Consider the following 21,414-nt stretch of genomic DNA (forward strand, 5'->3'; position numbering starts at 1 on the left):
AAAAAGAAAAAAAAGAGGAAAGAAAGAATTAAAAAGGGAAACGGAAAGACCTGTGCAGGTTAAGCACTATAAAGTAATAAGCATTTAATCAGAAAACTCACACAACACACTCGTGTTATTTTAGCGGAACACATTAGGATTTCCTACGCTGGAACTTGTTTTCTTGACAATCCTATTGGCTATGTTTTTACACATGGTCTAAATTGCTGAAGTACACATTTCCTCACACAGGATTTATAAACACAGTTCATAAAGAAAGACTGGTATGGCATATGGGGATGATTTGTATAATTGGGCTTCACAATGTACTTAGTATTACTGTATCAAAACAGGAGAAATCCAAGCACACTATTAGCTAATTGGCCAGAATATTTTACAAATGACAGCAACTTCCACCATGAAGCCTACTAAAACACTCATTTGTGTGTTGGACCCCCAAATGCTAAATTAAATAAAGACTAATCTCAGTCTGCTGCCATTCCCCTCCAGGTTTTTTACATTTATTTTCACATGTAGCTGATCCACTGTACTGAGAAGTGCTAGCTTCCTGTTATTAACAATCCAACTCGGCACAACTCAGAGGCAAGAGAGGCTCCACGTTCTGTGCATTATAAACGCTGGTAATTCACTCAGCTAATTGGCTGAAGAATTTACAACAGATTGTTTCTGAACCCTACTATATGCACACGGTAAAAGTTAGAAGTAGGTTAGACGTGCATCTAAAAACTTCTTTGCTCACTCACAGTTCACAGTTCAACTGGGTTTTATTTGATCTTTTAGAAAGACCTCCTACTTTGGCATTTCTAGGACATCAAAGAGCCCAGAGTTTATCTGGGAGTCAAAGTCCCTTGAAGCAGGTTTAATCCTATTTCTCTAAGTAGTGGAAGTCACAGGGAAGTGTGTTCCAGAACATTTCCTATGCACATAATTTGGTTTTGCTGTCGGTTTTCAACAGGGGGACACTTTTTTGCTACATCAGATTCTTTATACGCAGCTTACTTCTGTCATGAAGGTGCTTTAATTATAGAAAATCATCATTAAAATAACATGTGATCTTTATGGGTTAAAACATCAACACAATGTTAAAATAAGACAGCTTTTTGTTTCCTAAGCTGATATGTTTTTAAATGAAAAAGAAACCAAGAAAGAAGTTTTCATTTCCAGATTAGCAACAAGAAAAATAAATTAAAGCTTCCATAATATACATTGGATGAAGCCCATACAGGTGTTAAGAAAGAAATGTCAAAATCAACAGATGTCTTAATTTCTTGCAAAAAAACCTCAATACCTTGATTTTACAAAACATGAAACGTACTGATAGCTTAAAAAAATTAGAATCGCTTGTGGTACAAGAACTGTAGCCTTTTTTTAGAAAAGATCTTAGCAAAAAAGTTCTTTATTCTGTACATACAGTGATTTAAATGCAAATAGAATAAAGGCAATATTTCTGGTATCTAGAGAAGAAAAGAAGAGCCCTTTTGAAGAATTTTGCCCACTCACAAAACTCGACTCTAACCAAATGTACCATAGTCAACACCAGCTTTGCTATAACTTGATTTTTTATCATAAACCTCATGGGAAAGGTTTTTCAATGAAATTAATCACTGCAATATCTGGGCAATTTCATTAGTATAAAGATTCAATATAAATTTAGGTGTCAAAAATCCAAATTAATTTTTTTTCTAAAAGCAGAGCTTAGTGGCTCTGAGGTAATAACACCACTCATTCTGATCCAATCTTCTCCTAAATCATCTTGGCTTACTATTTCTTCAAATCCATTGCACCACATCCACTTTTCACTCTCTATTCCTGTACAGAACTTCTATGTTGGCATGGATCTGAAAGCTACTACAATAAAATTATTATCTGCTATTTTGCTTACTCACCAAGCTGAACAGCCCTTTTGGGTTCCCCTTCTCTTCTTTGCCTCCAGGAGTTCAGAGCCCCTTTCTCTTACAAGACAATGCACTGCTCAGCACCCCTGCTGTGATGCAGCAGCCCTGGTAACAGGAGGCACATCTGCAGTGGCTGGGGCTGGCAGTGCCCAGCTTGAAATCAGTCTTGGCCACGAGTCAAAGGGGGCTTTTAACAGATGTGAGGAAATTTCACACTGTTAAGAAATGTGGCAGCCACTTGGAGGTGGTAGTGAGCAAAAGTTTTAATGAAAGTAATATTTAAAAGCAAATCTAATTATGATAAAAAATTGCTAAGTGAAAGCTGCTGGACACCTATGAAATGCAGTATAAAAGTAGATGCCATTGCAAAATAATTGCATTGCTAGGGCAGAGGCATAGCTGCTAATTCTCTATGGTTGGTACACTAGTGGCCATTGAAAGAAATCTGGCTTATTCCATGTTCAGTAAACAGAGCACAAGGTTGATTGTAAATGGTCTGTTTAGCAGAATAGACTGAACATATGAAAAATTATTCATCATGGACATTTACAACCCACACATGTAATTGATATCATTTGACCATTCAACCTACAAAATTTATTGTTATTGGCAAAATAGGCAGCAAACATCCCTAATTTGGATGCAAATTTAATGCATAGTTTAGCTGACAGTTAAAAGGCTCATTCAGAGACTTTCACACATTTTCCACTTATGTTACAGATGGTGGACAGCAAATATATAGTCAATAGCCAAAGTTAATTCACAAGTGTAGTATTCTTACTTCTCATTTTTTATATATTATAATTTTTATATATTTGCCAATATTACAAGACTGGCTTTAAAACTTTCTTTTCTGGCAATAGATACAAAGTTAACAAAATAGATCTTGTAATGAAATCAAGTATGCCAGAAATCTAGACAAATTAACAACAGTTTAATATTTTTCAATATTAACTGCAAACCAGCTTCTACCAAATTCCTTGTGCAGGTTTGATAACTCTAAGCCTCTAGTACCTGCCCACTGGCAGAAGAGGTTTAAGTTACAGGTCATAAATTATTGTCAAATACTTCAATTTAGCAGTCACTGAAGTGAAATTCAATTCATGTAAGTCCCTGAGACATAACGTTGGCTAGCACCAGCCAGATGAGGCCTGATCTATGTCTTCTTAAATTCAGGGTAAGGTCTGCATTGATTTTAATGGGAGTTTGATCAGAATTACTGGCCATGTCTCTCTGTATTGTCTATAGCACTGATGTTGGCTAGCCTAGAGAGCCCTCTTAGCTTTATTAGCACTACAGAATGTTATCACCATTTAAAACAGACTGGCTGCATGAAACCAACCCATTGGGAAGGGTTCCTTGCCTTCACCAGCCCCTAAGCCACACCCAGGAGCTGATGCTGGCTGGCCAGGGATGGAGCTGTGCCACGGAGTGTCCAACAGAACAGGCAGCCGAGCTCCAGGGCTGCTACTCCATTCCAGCACAGATGTAGCCACTGTGCAAGCCACCATGTAAGGCACTGTGCACTGGAGAGGAAAACCTCTCCACTTACTTGCAGTTAATCCCACACTGACTAAATTGCCCCTTGATTTTGATAATATTTGAGGATAGCTGGGCCACTGGCTGACATTGAAGTAATTTCCCTTTGGTTTTCTGCATATATTTAAACCCGTGTTGTAGATGTTAAAATTTTTCTGCATCATAAAAAAAATCTGTATAAAGTACTAATTTCCTTTAGACCATAAAGCTCTGAATATCTCTAATAATGTAATACTTGTTTCCTGGTTTTTAACATCTTGAAGGCTAGGAAAGCATGCTTATGCCAAGTATTATTACTATTCAATTCCTATGCAAGAACATTTCCCATGATTCCCATAGGAACTGCATACTAGTCTCTGTCCTTACCTGCATATTTTCCTGAATTTTCTGCATAGTGATTATAATTTTTTAATCTTTTGATCAACACAAAAGTGTTTACTCCTATCTTAGTAACAAGCTGTGCTTGTGCCTTGACTTTTTAGAATGTGTGATTAAATTACACTGTAAAATATGCTTAGATACACTGTAAGAAACTTGTAGAAACTTGTGGGTCAGCTGCTCTTGAACAATTCAATTTACTGTAATAATCTGCAAATAAGAAGTGGAGCTTTTCTCCATTTACACAACGCTGCCAACAAAAATACCAGGCTACTCAGAAGTGCAGAAAAAAAAGAGGTGTTACTTCATCTGGGAATAGAAACCGATCCCTTTTGATGTGAATTGCACCTTCTTACATGTATATCACTACATATTACACCTGTGACTGTTTAACTGTCATCATCTAAAAATCACATTAGTGAAAACAGACTTCAATAAGCAGCATACTGGAATCATTAATAAACCATTAGTTGTTTCTCACACAGTCATTTAGAAAGTTGCTGATACTACCACATTTTCATTAGTAAAATTTCCTTTTGTTGTAAATGCTTGCCTCCTTTGTTATTTAAAGTAATACAAGACTATCAAAATTTCTTTAAGTGAAATTGCAGCTATAATGTTTTTTTTCTTTAATATGAAAAGATTTAAAGTCCCTATCCATGACCCTTTACCTCCTGTTTTGGACTGTCTCTGTCCCATAAGGATGAAACTTCCCTGTCATCCTTCACTACTAGGCTGAACTCTCTTCTGAGTAAATAGAGTTCTGGCCAGAACAACCTACATACTGCAGCTCAGTCACCTCTGCAAGCTTAGCCCCTTTGTGAATACTGGCAGAAGTTCTAGAAACTGATTTTTCTCTTCTAAGCCAGTTTACCACAAAAAAAGGTGTATACATAATCAACATAAGCACAACATGTCAGTATCTCATTTGCTGCCTTTCTGCACTGCTACCATGCTATAAAGGGAAATTCACAAAAATTACAATTGAAATATGACTAGACTCAGATTTGCTTAAAAAGTGAGATCAAGTCCTTAACTTGTTTCCATTAAAATGCTACGGATTTCTGCAAAACAGAGCCAGGTCAGTCACCGTTTATCATAAATACCACAGAAAATAGAGTGTGAATTAAAATGTCAAACCTCTTATCTGATTGTCTATTGCACTGTAAGAAGAACTTACTTTATTGACTGGAAGGATGTTTTTCACATTGAAGTAGAATCCAAAGTAAACCATGTTAAAAACTCCATGACGGCCCAGTGTTGCAGTAAGGCCTTTGTTGAGTCCTTGGGAGCCCAGACCACCAGTTTTAATGATCTGCTGAGCTTGAACAAAGCTAGATGGTTGCTACACACAAGTTAAGCAAAAGAAAGAAGAGATCAGTTTTACGAAAAGAAAACAATAAACATAGATCATTTCCATCCTGTTGACAAACACAGTGCTGCCAATTCTTGTAATTTTATATTAAGTATCACCGTATTTGTTATTTTTCCTTTCCTGTGACCATATAAAAATCACAACTTTAATTAAAAAAAGATTCCTTGTTTTTTCTGTTTGCAGAATAAGATGAAAGCAGGACTTGAGTACTGTCAAAGAGTAGTGCTGTAACAGATTTCCATTTCATAAAAGGCAAAAAGAAAGAAACTGCCTCATATCAGACAGAATCTGCTTGACCTCATGCATTTTTGATCTTTTTTGAATATACCATGATATTCAGAATTAGCTATTCCCCTTCTGAATATTTTACATTTTTAAGCAGCATTATAGAAACATTACTTTCAAAAAGTTGATGAATAGAGTTTGGCTTTCTCCAAAGCATAAAGCCAAAAAACCCCAAAAAGCCATAAAGCTCTGAGTAACCAAATCTATAATTAGAAAGGCAAAACATGACTTCCACTAGGAGGTTCAAACATGAAAATATAAAAGAATTTTGACTACAGTACTGTGAATACCACTAATTTCAATACACTTATTTGTTTAATAGCTTTCCATTTCAAAATATCACTGTGGTAGATCAACAGCACCAGCCAAATCATGCTACTATATCTGAAACAGCATATGAATGGTTATTTAGGTTACTGATGAGTTTAATCTTTAATACAAAGTTTCATTCTGTTTTTTCATATTTATTAACTAATATTATCCTGTTAATGCTCTGCATATATTTTACTAGAATTTAGTTTTCTATCTACTCCCAAGAATTCAAATCAGAATCTTTTCTAAAGTGGAGATACTAAACCTGGATAACATCATTTTTGGGCTCCAGAAATGGACATTAGACCTTTAAGAAATAATACAGCAACCTTCAATATTAAGGTATCCCTTGGCATCCCTTTTCTTGAATATGGATTTACTCATGAGTCAGAGGGGAAGCCTGTCACTTGCTGAACACCTGAGATGGGATTAATAAATCCAAATATAGACACCTGCAGTATCTACACCTGACTTCCCTTTTCAGTCCTTCAGTAACAAAGAGGACTCTGGCAGCACTTCCCTTTTACCAAAGGAGGTGTCAGCATGTCAACTGAGCAAGCCACAGAAGGTCTGAGGTTCATCATGGATGATGGAAGGACCTTAGACAGAGGAATTTATTGTACAAACACCTGGAGTTAATGCACTTCACACAGCTGTTGACTTTTCCTTAATGTAGACCTACTTAGTGGAATCTGGAGTCAGATTCTTCTCATCATAAACCAGAAAATTGTATTTGTTTAATTAATCGTAACTCTTCTGTCAGGTGAGAAGATTTTAATCATCACACCAGCTTCTATAGCCAGTGAGCTATCCAGGGCTACAGGGAAAGGGGAAAAAAAAAAGGAAAATCAAACAACATGGTGCTGGGCTTCTTGCAGTTTGCTTTAACAAAAAGCCACCATTAATTTTACCCACAGCAATCCCCATTACAAAAGGGCTGATACGTGATTTATAGTGGCCTTCCTCTTTAAATCCATCAGCCCCCGAAAGATGATCTGCCACCACAGAACAATTCAGCTGTCACTGCAGGGTGTGAATATTTGCTTTGGGGGTGTGCTGGAGTCTGGGTGTGAGTGTATGTGCTCATGCTCTTCCTTGTTCCTTTTAAACAAGATATATTTATTATTTCTATACAATAGTCAGAGAAATATGTGAACTGCATTAGGTTTCATCATGTAGTATGAAAGCTCCACAATGGGATAGGTACACACTTTACTTAAACCTTTTAGAAAAACAGTGCATGGTAATGCCTCAAGCTGTATAATATAACCTCTGGACATGCTTCTTCCAATGGGCTTGAGTTTACATGCTTTATTGTGGAATGTTCTTTAACATTTTCTTAATGAGAACTTGATGTCAAGGTATAAAGTCGCTGGAGTTTTTTTCTAATTTACAGTGAATTTTGAAGCTCTAACATTTTAAAAAATATATTAAAAATTAATATGTCTGTGATATAACAATCTTTGTGATTTAAGAACTTAATTTCCCTTGGATTTTTCTTCCTAGAGCAAGTAGTTAATATTTTCAATGTAAACTAGGTTTCTAGTAAAGTCCAAATACCATTCTGTCACAATTTTATTTGTGTGATAATATACTATTATTTGGATTTTGTGAAATTTTGCATTTAAATTAAATTAGAGAATATTCACCTGAACAACTCAGAATGCTTTTGGACAGCTACAGTTTGATTATTGTACTATTCTGATGGTCACCAAGGAAGGGATGCTATAACTAAAGGAAGTAATTGGCTAAAATTTACAAAATAAAACACCCCAGACTTTGTTATAAATTTTTCAGTGCAGAAAAAATTAAAATGTATGAAGTGAAAGGATACATTGGTCTTTTGCAACTTTACAAGGAACAATTTGTTCGAAATGTAACAGTGGTTTGTTTATATTTAAAAGTAGAGGGATTTTAAAGCTAGGATAATTACACTGGCACAACTGTGAAGCAGAAATATCCAGAATATATGTTTATCACTACTGCTCAAGCAGCAATCACTTAATTTTTATCACATCATCTTCTTGACAGACAGATCCTCTCACACATTGCTTTTTCCTACTTTCAGTCTCTCTCCTCCCAGGATCCTAAATATTTTACTCTTGCTTTACATGATTTATCTGTTTAGTGGCTTTGCTGCCCAAGTTTAAAAAATGTCTAGACTGGAGGCTTGCAGCAAATAAACACGTCTTTCATATGCATTACGAATTGAACAGGAGTTTACCAAACATTTAAAAATTTATTCTGGAAGAAAATACTTTTCTGGATGAGTTATGGAGTAGGTACTCCATGACATTTGGAAATCAAATAGTAGCTGTATTTTTCCAGAGTGTACTTGAGGAGCTTGGCCCAAACAGATTATATAAATGCCCAGGTCATAAATCTCTTTACTGTGCATCCCCCAAAGTGTTCAATCTATGCAGATGAGTGCCACAAGGCATACAAGTATTAAGTCAGTCAAAACTTAATAGTAGTATATGCAAAAATCATGTCCCAACCTTTTCATGTGATGCTTATGTAATTTGGCATTTCTACCATGGTATAGCTGATTTCTCAAAAGATTTTGAAAAAGATGATTTGACAACTGTTATTTTTATTCAGTGAGGGAAAAAAAGAACTGTGTTACTGCCTTCCTTCACTTTATCCTGTAACATCTTCTGCATAAAAAAATTAACAGAAGCTAGTGCATTCCTGAGAACACTTGATTTTCATGAATCACTGTTTTCCAGTTTAATCTTTTCCCCCTTTCAGCAGTACCCAGAATCATGAACAATGTTTTGCACAATGACTTCTTTGGACAAAACAATATTTGAATACCAAAACTCTGAAGTGAAGCAAGAATTTAAATTATCAATGTACTTGTTATATAACAATTTTCCAGTTTGTGCTAATAAAAGTTTCATCCAAGAAACACAGTGTAAAATACAGCAGCAGGACTCTGTGTAGGGCACAGGGCTGTGGTGTTTTATGCTAATTTTCAGTGCTCACTTGAAATCTGGAGCCTGCTGGGGTAAATGTGCTATGTACAGGGGCTCAGGTTTGTACTCCTGGGTATAATTCCTCACAGTGCAGGGGTTGCTGGCTGCTTGGGAGGGATGAAGGTGCATTTCAGGCCCAGAGTATTTCCAGTGGAGATGCTGATGCCTCTGACAATACTGCATGCATCTCTGCATATCTGAAGGCATGGTCTATTGGGTCTCTTCCATTTCTGCTAAGCTTTTGGAGAAAATCATTTGCATCCACCAATATATTACAGACATTCACCTCAAAGTGCATGATGCCAAATAAAGTGGAAAAAGGAGAATAAAGCAATTTTCCTACCTCTGTGAAGGCACTCTGATTGGTCTGTAAGGTAACCTTCACCACTTCAAATGGGTTAACCACAACTGCCTCTGTCAACCCAGAGCCCAAGCCAGCAACTGCAAATGCCTAGGAAAGTTAACATGACAATTAAATAGTAAGCAGTAAAATATCTTCTACATCAGATTGTGAAACTGAGGGATACAAACTGCAAGATTACAGTAATGCAGCAGTATTCTATTGCTAAACAACTTTAGCCCTTGATTAGATGCTGACAGTTCATGAAGACAATATGACAATAGCCATAAACCATATTCCAAAACAATCAAAACAAAATGTCACAGTTCTCCATGTCCATGTATTCTCTTTTCAGCTGGAAGGGAAAATGTGGGACCAAATTATTACGCAAATGTGGAAGAAGTGGAAAAAGAATGTCCTCATGTTATCTTTGGGTGGACTCTGAATAATAACACAAATATAAGTGTAATTATGCAGCAATGGAAAAAAATAAAACCTCTGAACTGAGCATTAAGCTCATAACACTAATTTATTAACTTAAAAATACGTGTAAAAAATGAAAATAATTCAGTACTTCAGCAAATTGCACAAGTAGAATGTTCACCTAGTGGTTAACAATCCTAGAAAGGTTTGTATGGGAATGACTGGCACACAGAGAAATGTCAGCATTCATTGCATTCTCAAATTTCTGAGAAGCTGGTGGCATTTCAGTCATAGATATGGAGATATTCACTGCTTTGCTTTGCATATCCCACACGACGCAGCATTTTAAGATACTTTAATTTGTTTTGAACAAAAAATAGTGCTAAAATATTTAGGTCAATTGAGAAAAATCAGAGGGATCAAATTTAATGATCACTTTACACATTTATTGCCTTAACATCCCCAAACTCTATAGGTGCTGAAAAAAATCCTAGTACCAAAATATATTGTAGTGAGCACATTTGCTGAAATTCAAAGAAACCAATAGTAAGGTAAAAAACAAGTGGAAAAAACTCACTGAACACAGAGGGATTTGAGCAGGGACTCCTTAGAGCTCAAGAAAGAGAGGAATGGAAAATTAGAAGGGTAGTGGCAAACTCCAGTCTTGCTGCCTTTGGAGAAGATTGTGTTACCAACAATTTGATTTTTCCAGTAAGATGGGAACATTTAATCATCAACCATGAGACTGAAGCCAGTAGGAAGATGATGCTAATCCATGCATCTGTCTTTTAATAATAAATATTCCCTTGATAGAAGGTACCTAGAAACATTCTGCCTGGCTTAGACCAGAATCCCCCTCAGCTTTCTTTTTCCCTCACTACTTTAGGACCAAAAATGCCTCTACAGTAACAGTACTGCAGCTACAAGGTCAGTGGAAAAATTAAGAGGAAGAGGACGAGGAAGAGGAAGAGAAAACTTGCTTGAACCTCATTAATAGAATTCCATGACCATTCACTCACTACAATTAAAGGGAGATGAATGGAAATGATGCACTTTAAAGGAGTATTTCAAAAATTTGGAAAATTTTTGAAACTTTGAAATTGCCAAAACCTTTATAGCACAGCCTTAAAAAGATCAATTGTTTCCTAAAGTTGTGATGTCATCATTATGAAAAATAGATATTTACTATGCTTTACATTCTTACATAATTTATAAACATAAATTATCAATTTTGATAAATGCTTATCAATGTTTTCAAGGGACGAGTGTGTTTTGAAAAACTCTGGATTGAGCTGGACCCTTTAATTTTGGGCTTCTTCTTTGTGATGAGACAGACTGTTGAGCAGACACATTAGAACATGAAGCTCTTTATCCATACATACCAGTCCTGGTGGCAATGACACATATCCCAGCAGCTTCTTGTATTGTTCAAAGGTAAAAAACTGTGAATAGAAGGTCGAATGAAATTGAATTGAAAAAAGTTATTAGTTACTTATATCAATTAGTAAAAAGCAGGCTAAAATGGAATTTCACTACCTCATTTCCTGAGCAGCTGAATGCAGTTCTGCAAAATAAATGTAAGCCACTTTTATTTCACACTCTTTGTAGCAGTGTTAGATGTGGAAGAGTAGACAATCAGGCTTCAGAAATGATTGTATTAGTGTGTCATGCAAAATAGCAGCATAAGTGCAATTCAAGTAATGCTTTATCTAAGAGTTAACTTACATCATATAGGGCATATTTTAAATTTATAAACATTTCCTCTGCCATTAACTTTCATATACTAGTTTAAATGTAGTAGCAGATGTATCAATTTTTGCAAGAAATCACCCTCACATCCTTAATGTAATGTGCTGCAATCACTTTTGCATTTCTCAAACACTAGTCTGCTTCTCATCAGAGAGATATAATTGTGGATTTTGAAGATTGAAAGTCTGTCATTTTTATAATCTTCTACTGTCAACAGGCACATTTCTTCTTCTCTCTTTACAAATAAATCTTTCAGTCAATTGTCTGCTTTCAAACAGTGGTGCTTCGAAGTTCTGAGCATCTGCAATTCCTTGGAGGATGTCTTGAAATCAGTACTCTTTGAATTTTTGAATTTCAAGATGAAATAAGATCAGCTTCACCTGCACCAACATGGTGAAAGGCAAATGAATTGCAAATGGCTCACTTTGCAACTCACCATTTCTTGACACACAAACCCATTAATTTTCTGTGAATTCTTATAAAAACCAAAGCATAAAAAATGAATGGATTTCTTCTTCCAAGAAGGTTTAGAATAACTCTGACTGCACTGATGTCAGTAGGAAGCTTCCTGCTGGCATAGGGAAACAGACTTTCCTGCCTAGCTCCTTGTCTGTGGACATGAAGTCTAAGATGCACGGGTCAAGATATGCTCTAAAGAAAGAGTGACATTTCACAAATTATTGGGAAGATGCCCTCTGAAATACAGCACACAATCTAGGCCACTATTTAAAAAACAACTCAGGCTACATCATATTCAAAAACAGGCTACCAGGACCATTAAGGAGAACTTAGACATTAAAAATAATCTTTATATAATAAATGAGAATGAAGACTGCAGGAGAATAAATATTTTCCTTGTTTAGTTTGCAAAAGAGACGCTGCAAGAGAATGAAAAACAAGGAAGATATGTAACATAAAGAAATCAGGTGTAAAAGCAAAATGTAAGTAGAATGTGGTTGGAGATCTGATGAAGCTTTCCTGCAACTAAAAGAGTAGAGTCCTGAAACAGTCTTTCAATAAGAATAATTGGGGGGGGGGGGGGAAATCTTTATGACTTGTAGGGGAGAGTTTGATAGGTTTATGAAGGAGATCATAGAACAAACCCCACAATGTTTTAAATTTATAATCTGCAAACATGTTGCTGAAGCCACTGAAAAGGCAGTCCAGTTGCTATCACATAAGACAGATCTGAGTGCAGTGAAAATGATCTAGCATGAGGATGACAGAACTTGTGGGCTATAAAGAGTAGATACCTGAATTCTGGGTAAAACCAAAATACTGGAGGTGTTATTCCACATAATTTTCACACATGGAACAACACAAGGTCCCTAACCACAGCTCACTACGAGTCCTCACTTGTGAGTCCTGTAATCTGTCTAAGAAATATCCACGTCTTTGCATACAAAATAAAGTGGCTTTTACACAGCATGTCTGGTATGATGGGAATGAAGAAGGAAAACCAGCCACAGTTCCACCAAGACTGCATCAGTGCACGTTCATATCTCCTAGTACAAGAGCTGTCACATCCCAGTCTGGCAAAAGTAAATAGCCAGAACTTCAAACTTTTCTGTCTGCTTTCCAAGGTTGACCTGTAGCATTCAGAGCAAGCTGGTTCAAATGAAGGTGGGATCCTTGGAAAGTCTGTGAATTTTGTGAGCCCAGGGGAGGCTACAATCCCTCACACACAGCATCTGCCCACACATGAGACAATCAAACTGTTTCACCACGAGAGGAAGGCAATGAGCAATGAGGCCAATGGAGATGTGGGAACCAAAAGAAACATAAGGCTATAGAGTTTTTAAGACAAGACAGAAAAACTGTGTGGCCTGTGCTGAGTCTCAGCCAAAGAAGACAAACTCTGTCCCCCATGGTTCAGTACTACAGACCTATCAGAACAAAACAGCTATTCCATAAACCACGTGTGCATAAGTAAGAACATAAGTAATAAGCACCACGTTTTCATTTGAACTTGTTTAGAACCTTTTCCTACAGCAAAGTCAATAAAATTTTTCAATCAAGACCTGCTTCAAATGAAAAGTCACTGGAATCATACGAAAACCATCAGAGAATTGGGTGTTAATGTGTTAATAATGCCACTGTTTTAAAGCAAGACATATTCATAATGCAAAACTGGGCTGTTAAATTCTGAAACTGATGGGCTGATACTCAGGTCACTGGATGGATATTTTTTTATACCCTCAGTTGGGATTATTATACCATTTTGCAGAAAAGGTCCTAGAACTGGGGCCCAGATTTTAACTACCCTCCAAAGAGTGTACAGATTGAACACTAATCTTGAAAGCATCTTGCAAATATGTTTAAAATTTTTGCATTGTCCTTGACAATAACCAAAAAAGATAGAAGTGTTACTTAAACTCTAGCTCTATCTTTTTGGACAGTTGAAGGTACAATAGAGGTAAAAGTCTGGCAAAGTGGGAGGGTAAGCTTCACTAAACTAAATTAATTTCTTATTGTGATAAAATTTGCTTTATTCTCTCTCCAGCATCTTTCTAGTCATTGTTACCCTGTTAACCTTTAATGGAATTTCTGGTATTCCTTAATGTTTTCCATAGTGCTGCAGATCTGTAAAATAGATGTAATAAAGGAAGAATTACATTACCTAGCAATTTTTTTGGTCTTTAAACTGTTACCTTAAAAATCAATAGCTTCCTAGAGTCATAAATAAAATTACTTAATAGTAACTATGCTTTAAATAATTTTTAAAAGAAAACAACCAATGGCAATAAAGTTTAATATAAATGTTTCTGGGTGTACTAGAGCGGCTAGTATACATACAATTTTGCAAAAAAAGAGATTTCATATTGTATCATAGGACTTTATATAAAGTATGTCCACCCAAAATGTTTTTAAAAACACAGCATAATTTGTCTTTTCCTCTACAGTTGTATTAAGTTAATAGCTTTATGCAAAAAATTTTTTTTCTCAGTATAAATGTATTTAAAACATGCTTTTGTGTATATAATAACCAATATTGTCCATCTGGCAAAGATACACTTTAATTGAAGTTACACAGAAAATAACCAAAGTACTTACCAGATGTCTCAATAACTCTAAGATAAAAATATATGCTTGAAACAAGATGTCTGGGAACACATGAGCAATATAAATTTGCCCCAAAAGTTCATCTGTTAACCATTGCATTGGCATCATCATTTCTTTCCTCCAAGTTAAATCTAACAGAAAGTTATAAACTTTGACTTTTCATCTTCCAGAAATACCAGCTTTCTTTTTAGAAGGGAAATAAAAAGAGAGAAAAAAAGAAATAGCAAGACAGACATGAGAAAACACAGTTGACCAAAAATGAAGCTGTATCTTCGACACTTAACGTTTTAAAGTTATAAAAGTAACTTCATTTTAATATCTTTATTTTTACTTGCAAAAATGCACCCCAGGTAAATACAATGTTCCAGTATTACAAGTACATTTCCTCTTAGTACAAAATCTCCCTTGTCTATTCTCTACACACTTTTATGATACTGTAACTAGAAGCTTTCAAAAAAAAGTTCATTACAAAAATAAAAAAAAACCTACTGGAACCTAGAAAATTCATCTTAACTTTTTGTGCTTCCTCAAATCTCAGAATCATTGGCCTGAATGTAGTCTTCCTCTAAATCTCACCAGTCATTTAGGAAATGGAGAAGGGACAGCTTGAGGCTGGTTCAGATGAGGAATATTATGAGAAGAATAAAGATTGGAGAGTGGGCCAAAGGAAGCAACATGGAAAACTCTTCCTTTGGGGTCATAGCCAAACAAGGTTAGTGGAAATTTGAGATAGGCTGGATTCTCTTCAAGTCCAAATTCCACTTTGGATGTTAAAAATTGTACTGGCATATGACATCTCACATTGAATTGTTTCATTATACAGGTTCTTACAAGGACATTATTGTTCAGCCCTGTTCTGGCACTGAATTCTTCTAATGTAGAATACAGCTGATGTCTCAAGGTAAGTTAAAGTCATCCTGATGTCCTTGGACAAACAGTAAATTTAAAGGAATAGTGTAAATAATAAAATAATTAAACAATTTCATTAAAACCCTCATATGTTTGCAGAAAACTCAGCTCTCACATAAATGTTCAAGAACTAGGTAGAAAGCATCCCACTAAGAGAGGAAAAGTAAGACATTAAAGGAGCTGTGAGCTTATGATGTACAAGAGTTTGGGAGAATTGAGTCTGTTTAGCCTGGAGACAAGAAGGCTAAGGGGATTTCAGTTCTGTCTTCCACCATCCAAAGTTTACACAGAAGAGAGTCAGACTTCCTCAGAGCCTGACAACAGAAGAGTGAGAAGCAACACACAAAGGTTGCAAGAGAAGGATTTGGACTGGATATAAGGCAAAAGTCTTCACAGTACAAGAGTTAAGGACTGGAGGAGGAGCACAGAGAGGCTGCAGTGTCCATCCTTTAAGATTTCAGAACACACCTAGACAAGGCATCTGAACAACCTGGTCTAACCATGAAGTCAGCTCTGCTTTGATCAGAGATCCCTCCCAACTTAACATCTTTTTATGACTCTATAATTATATGGAATATCATGGGGTTTAAGCCAATTCAATCAATCTGAGTAAAGGAAAGTGATTTAAAATATGTGGATGACTCAAATTGGTAGGAGAAATCAAACTTGGGTTATTATTTTTAACTAAGTACATGCTGGAATCTAAAAAGCACAGTCAGATTTACTTTATGCTGTTTCAAATGAAATTAAATGGAGAGACAGAGGAAACATCATAATATGAAGAAAATTAATTATTAGGAATCTTCTAAATATCATCCATCTATTCTTCAGTGCCACTTTGCCATTAAATAGGATTTCAGTTTTCCTGGTTTTATTAAATAATTGTGAGATAAGTGACATATGTCACTTGCATCTAAAATGCCAGTGCAAACAAGAAGATGACATTACCAGAACTCCTTTAGGATTCTGTTACAAGGTCACATCCTGTCACTTTATACAAATATTATTCCTCTGAAAAGGAATTGGAATGTGAATGATTAATTGCAGACTAAGGACCAGAATCATATGCAGCCTTTTTAGATAGAAACAACAAAAAGAAAGAAAGGAAAATCAAGACATTCTGTATAATAACTGCCTTTAGACACATTTGGTGCAACTATGGAAACTTCAAAGTTCTGAAGTAGAAGACTAAGAAACATTTGCTCTTAACACAATGGATGCTTTGATAGATTTAGAACTTTAGGATGATATGCTTAATAACTAAGTTTTAATTAAAAACATTTAATGGATCAGCTGAAAAAATTGATGTATTGAAGTATTTTGGTAAGGAATGTTACTAAAATCCTGTTCTACAAATCAAAATAAAGGATAATAAAAGAATATTAGATCAGCATTTGACAGAAAATACACTTTGATAGGCTAGCATCTATAACTGTAAGAGAGCTGGAGTAAAATGTTTTGCACAATGAGGAGTTGTATCCATTATGATTTTCAATCTCTTAAAAAGTTAGAGTATGGAGCAGAGTGTTCTTTGAAGCACAAGAAAACTGGGCAGCACTTCAAACCTACTAAATAAGTACTTATTAGTGGCTTCTTTAATGGCTTCTTGTGTTAATTTATTAAGCTGTTAGTTGTTTTGCAAGTTGCTAGGCATTTTCAGTAAAACAAAATATTTAAACCAGAGGCAATTATGAGGCTAAAATATAACTTAAACTATTTTATTAATTCTGACAATATAAAATAATTGCAACTTTTTTTTTTCAGTAAATTTGATACACAGGTCAAAATTAGCTTAACATTTATGAGCCTTATCCTACATTTCTTAATCAAGGACAGTTTTTATTGTGCTATCAACAGGAAACTTTCCTCCTAGTAAAAATCAGAGGATTAATATGCCAAATAAGTTTAAGATTCTAATCTCAGTCAGTGGGGGAGAAATAAAATGTTTTACAGCTGCCACTGTCCCTACTTATATTTTTAGTGGAGGAAGCATGGGGATTTTACCTTCACAGCCCTTTTAGGTGTCTCAGCCAAGACAGGAGGAAGTATTCCTTTGTAGAAGCCAAGTAATCTATCAAAGAAAAAAAAAAAAAAAAGAAATTATTTTTGTATGGATAAACAACATAGCAGTAACATACTGCCAATTCTATTTTCACTTTTGAGTAAAGCAACTAACCTTTCAGCATTTCCAGGAATACAGACAAATAATGATACTCTCTGCTTACTTGCTAAACATGCAATTATATCATGTGCTGGTGAAATGATATAAGGAAATCAGCAATGAATATGAAAAATTGAATCATTTTGTTTCCGAAATACACAAAATTGATTTAAAAGCTGAGGAATAATATGAGAAGTATTATTTAATTGTTTTAATTTGTTTAGAACAGCAATGTTTATATTAAAAACTGAAGTCACAAAATCACAAAATACAGATTTGGAAAAAATTATGTCTTCAGCAAGTTGATTGCTGAATACTGCTTGCTCATCTTCAGGTGCTAGGTCAGACATATTTTAAAACTTAGTTTTAAACATGACTCAAAATGTTATGAAGTTTTTTCTATTAGCAACTTAGTTTTAACTCAAGTTACCTATTCAGAGATCCATGACAGAACACGTGTATTTCATCTTGGAAAAAAAATTTGGGCAGCACCTTGTCACTGTCTATCTATATCTAATCTATATCTATCTATATCTATATCTATATCTATATCTATATCTATATCTATATCTATATCTATATCTATATCTATATCTATATCTATATCTATCTATATCTATATCTATATCTATATCTATATCTATATCTATATCTATATCTATATCTATATCTATATCTATATCATCTATATCTATCTATCTATATCTATATCTATATCTATATCTATATCTATATCTATATCTATATCTATATCTATATCTATATCTATATCATCTATATCTATATCTATATCTATATCTATATCTATATCTATATCTATCTATCTCATCTCTATCTCTATCTCTATCTCTATCTCTATCTCTATCTCTATCTCTATCTCTATCTCTATCATCTATATCTATATCTATATCTATTTTTATATGCATTTATTTTATTTTTATTTTTTATATGCATTTGCAGGCAGCCTGAGCTCTGCTCACAAGGCCAGTGTAGATACATAATGCTGGGTCTTGGGGATGCTTGAAATGACAAGCAGATCTCAAAATCCCCACGTGGGGTAGAAATAGACACAGTTCTTGTCTGCTAGGTCTGCACACTAGCCTGGATAGTGCATGGTGAGAGCTCAGAAAGGGATCTTGTGGAATCACCAAGAAGAATCATAGAATTATCAAGGTTGGAAGAGACCTTCAAGATCACCTAGTGGAGCCATCAACCCAGCACTATCTCTGTTACCCCTAAAGCACATCACCCAGTGCCAGACTCAGATGCCTCTTGAGCAACTCCACCTTTCTGGGCAAGCTATTCTAATGTCTGATCACCCTAATTGTGAAAAAAAGTTTTTCAATATCTAATTTGCATCGTCCTTGTCTTAGCTCACAGTCATAGGTTACCTTGTTAGCCAACAAGAGTATATCCTTACAATTTATTCATCTTCAGAATGCACACACATTCAGGACTGTAAGAGGATTCTGTCTACACACACACAAAATACTTAAAAAAAAGCATTTGTATTTTTTAAAATAAAAAAAGGTGGTGATGTTGGAATGTGATGATTCACCTTTCTAAAACAGCCTATTATTTGGGATATTTTTGCAGAGTGTGTAAGAGACATGACATCAATAGATTCTCCTATAGTTAATCTCTACCTGTCATAAGAAAACAATGAAATTCATATTGCCCACATGAATTTAAAATGCTATACCATTTCCCCCATTCTTCTTCAAATGCTTCTCTGGAGTTCTCTGCTTGGGTTTCTCCAATATAAATAAAATAATTTAGACCTTGCAAGATGCTCTGGATTTGGCATATTGCTTACTCTTACTCTGAAGAAAGCAATGTATGAACTCCAGTCCATGACAAAAGGACACTTTGAGCATTTAATACAATGATGGTTTCATGACAAAATAGTGAAAGGCAGGAGATTAAGGAATCCAGTTGTCATCATATGTTTAAATTTCCCCAAGGTCTTACTTTCCAAACATAAATATACATTTATGTATCTATTAATCTAGATATGGATATACCTATAGATACCTATAGATAAGGATATAACAATATAAATATACTGGATCAATACAATCATGTAATCATAGAAACATAGAAGGGTTTGGTTGGAAGTGACCCTAAAAATCATGAATTTCCAACCTCCCTGCCATAAGCAGGAATCTTCCACTAGACCAGGTTACTCTGAGCCCCATCCAGCCTGGCCTTGGTCTTTATTCTTAGTCCTGAGCTCACTTTAGTCTTTAATGGTTCATACATATTCAGAGCATATTGCTGATTCAGCAAGCAATTGAAATGTCAAATAACTTCAAGAAGGTGATTAATACATTTTAATGTGAGTTCAGACTGAAACTGATGTCCAAGTAGGATCAGCTACAAGAACACAGATCCCTGTAAACACTTTCTTCCTTTCAGCTCAGTCTAAACACCTCCAAGCATATCTACAACAGGCATCCTGCTTGCAATTTCTATTACTCCACATGATTGGAATTGGAAAATTAATGTCCTCCACTGCTTTACTCACTGGTGTAGCTCTCAGTACAAAAAGCAACAGTCTTGGTCCAATTTTTTTCATTATTAAGAGATTCATAAGCAGAGAAATATATAGAGCAACAAATCAGTTTTAAAAACACAGAGCAGCACACCAAGCCCTACAAAATACAGCAGGCTCCTTTTCCAGGTTGCCTTTTTGTGCATTCAAAATGCATGCAGCTATTTGGTATATAAACCTTGTTACATTTCCACAGTCTGAGGATCTCAGAGAAAACTTTTCAGAGAGTACGTGAAGAGGAAGGATATACTAGGAATTTGAGCAATACAGTTGTCACCTTAGCAATCTTGCAAGGCAGGCAGTAGCTTCTAAAGAACAATCCAGCATTATCCCACAAGTCAATACCAGTGATTCATGTCACCATTAGACCAGGCAGTGAATTATTTGAAAGTTCTAAAGAAACAGGAACTGAAAATATGAAAAGCAATTACTCATTGCTTCTGAATCACAGAAAGCTTGAGGATGCAAGGGACCTCTCGAGATCATCTGACCCATCCCTTGGCTCAAGAAGAGTTACCTAGAGCCAGTAATCCAGGACCATGTCCAGACAGCTTCTAAGTATCTTCAGAGAATGACTACCCTTTAAGGAAGGAGATCTCACAACTTCTCTGGGCAGCCTGTGCCAGTGCAGTTACCCTCACAGTAAAAATGTGTTTCCAGATGTTTGTATGGACCCCCTTGTGCTTCATGTTGTGTCCATTGCCTCTGGTCCTGTCACTGAGCACCACTGAGAAGAACTTGGCTTCATCCTCTTTGCACCCCTCCTTCAGGTACTCGTGTACATCGACCAGATTCCCCTCTGAGCCTTCTCTCCTCCAGACAGTTCTGTCTCTCTCAGCCTTTTCTCATGTGAAAGATGCTCCAGTCCTTTAATCCTTTCAGTGGTCCTTCAACTGAGCTCTTTGTGTTATGCCCATGTCTCTCTTGTACTGGGGAGCCAAAATGACCCATCACTCCATCTGTGGTCTAACCAGTGCTGAGTAGGGGGGAAGGCAGCAAACACTTTCCTTGACCTGCTGGCAGCTAAAGCAGCCTGCTAAAGCAGCCCAGGATATCACCAGTCCCTTTGCTTGCAGTCCATATTGCTAGCTCATGCCCAGCTTGGTGTCCATGAGGACCTACAGGTCCTGTGCTGCAAATCTGCTTTCCAGCTGACTGCCCCAAATATAGTACTGGTGTGTGGCATTATTCTTCCTCACACACAGGACTTTACACTTCCCCTTGCTGAACTTCACAAGGTTCCTGTCAGACCATTTCTCCTGCATGTCAAAGTCCACCCTACTGGCAGTAAAACCCTCTAGTATACCAGCCACTCCCCCACATTTGTATCATCAGTAAACTTCCTTCCTCTGTGGAAGCAAATCTCTTCATGGAAAACAGACAAGAAGGAGTTAAGGCCTATTCCTATGGAACACATTAAGTTAAGAAATCCAAAAACACATGAAACTTTGAG

The 21,414-nt window shown here is 35.9% G+C and overlaps 1 protein-coding gene across 3 annotated transcripts in view; it reads right to left on the reverse strand.

Moving 5' to 3' along the window:
• The window catches only part of SLC25A21 (solute carrier family 25 member 21), a 227,266-nt gene that overhangs the window by 5,168 nt on the left and 200,684 nt on the right, over positions 1-21,414 (reverse strand). For all 3 annotated transcript variants that reach the window (XM_056492658.1, XM_056492660.1, XM_056492659.1), the window contains exons 4-7: positions 17,251-17,317; positions 10,908-10,967; positions 9,106-9,213; positions 4,993-5,157 (exon numbers count right to left, since the gene is read on the reverse strand). In XM_056492658.1, coding sequence (XP_056348633.1) covers positions 4,993-5,157; positions 9,106-9,213; positions 10,908-10,967; positions 17,251-17,317 — 400 coding nt within the window. The remainder of the gene's footprint in view (positions 1-4,992; positions 5,158-9,105; positions 9,214-10,907; positions 10,968-17,250; positions 17,318-21,414) is intronic.

The sequence above is a fragment of the Oenanthe melanoleuca genome, chromosome 5 (genome assembly GCF_029582105.1).
Source record: "Oenanthe melanoleuca isolate GR-GAL-2019-014 chromosome 5, OMel1.0, whole genome shotgun sequence".
NCBI lineage: Eukaryota > Metazoa > Chordata > Aves > Passeriformes > Muscicapidae > Oenanthe > Oenanthe melanoleuca.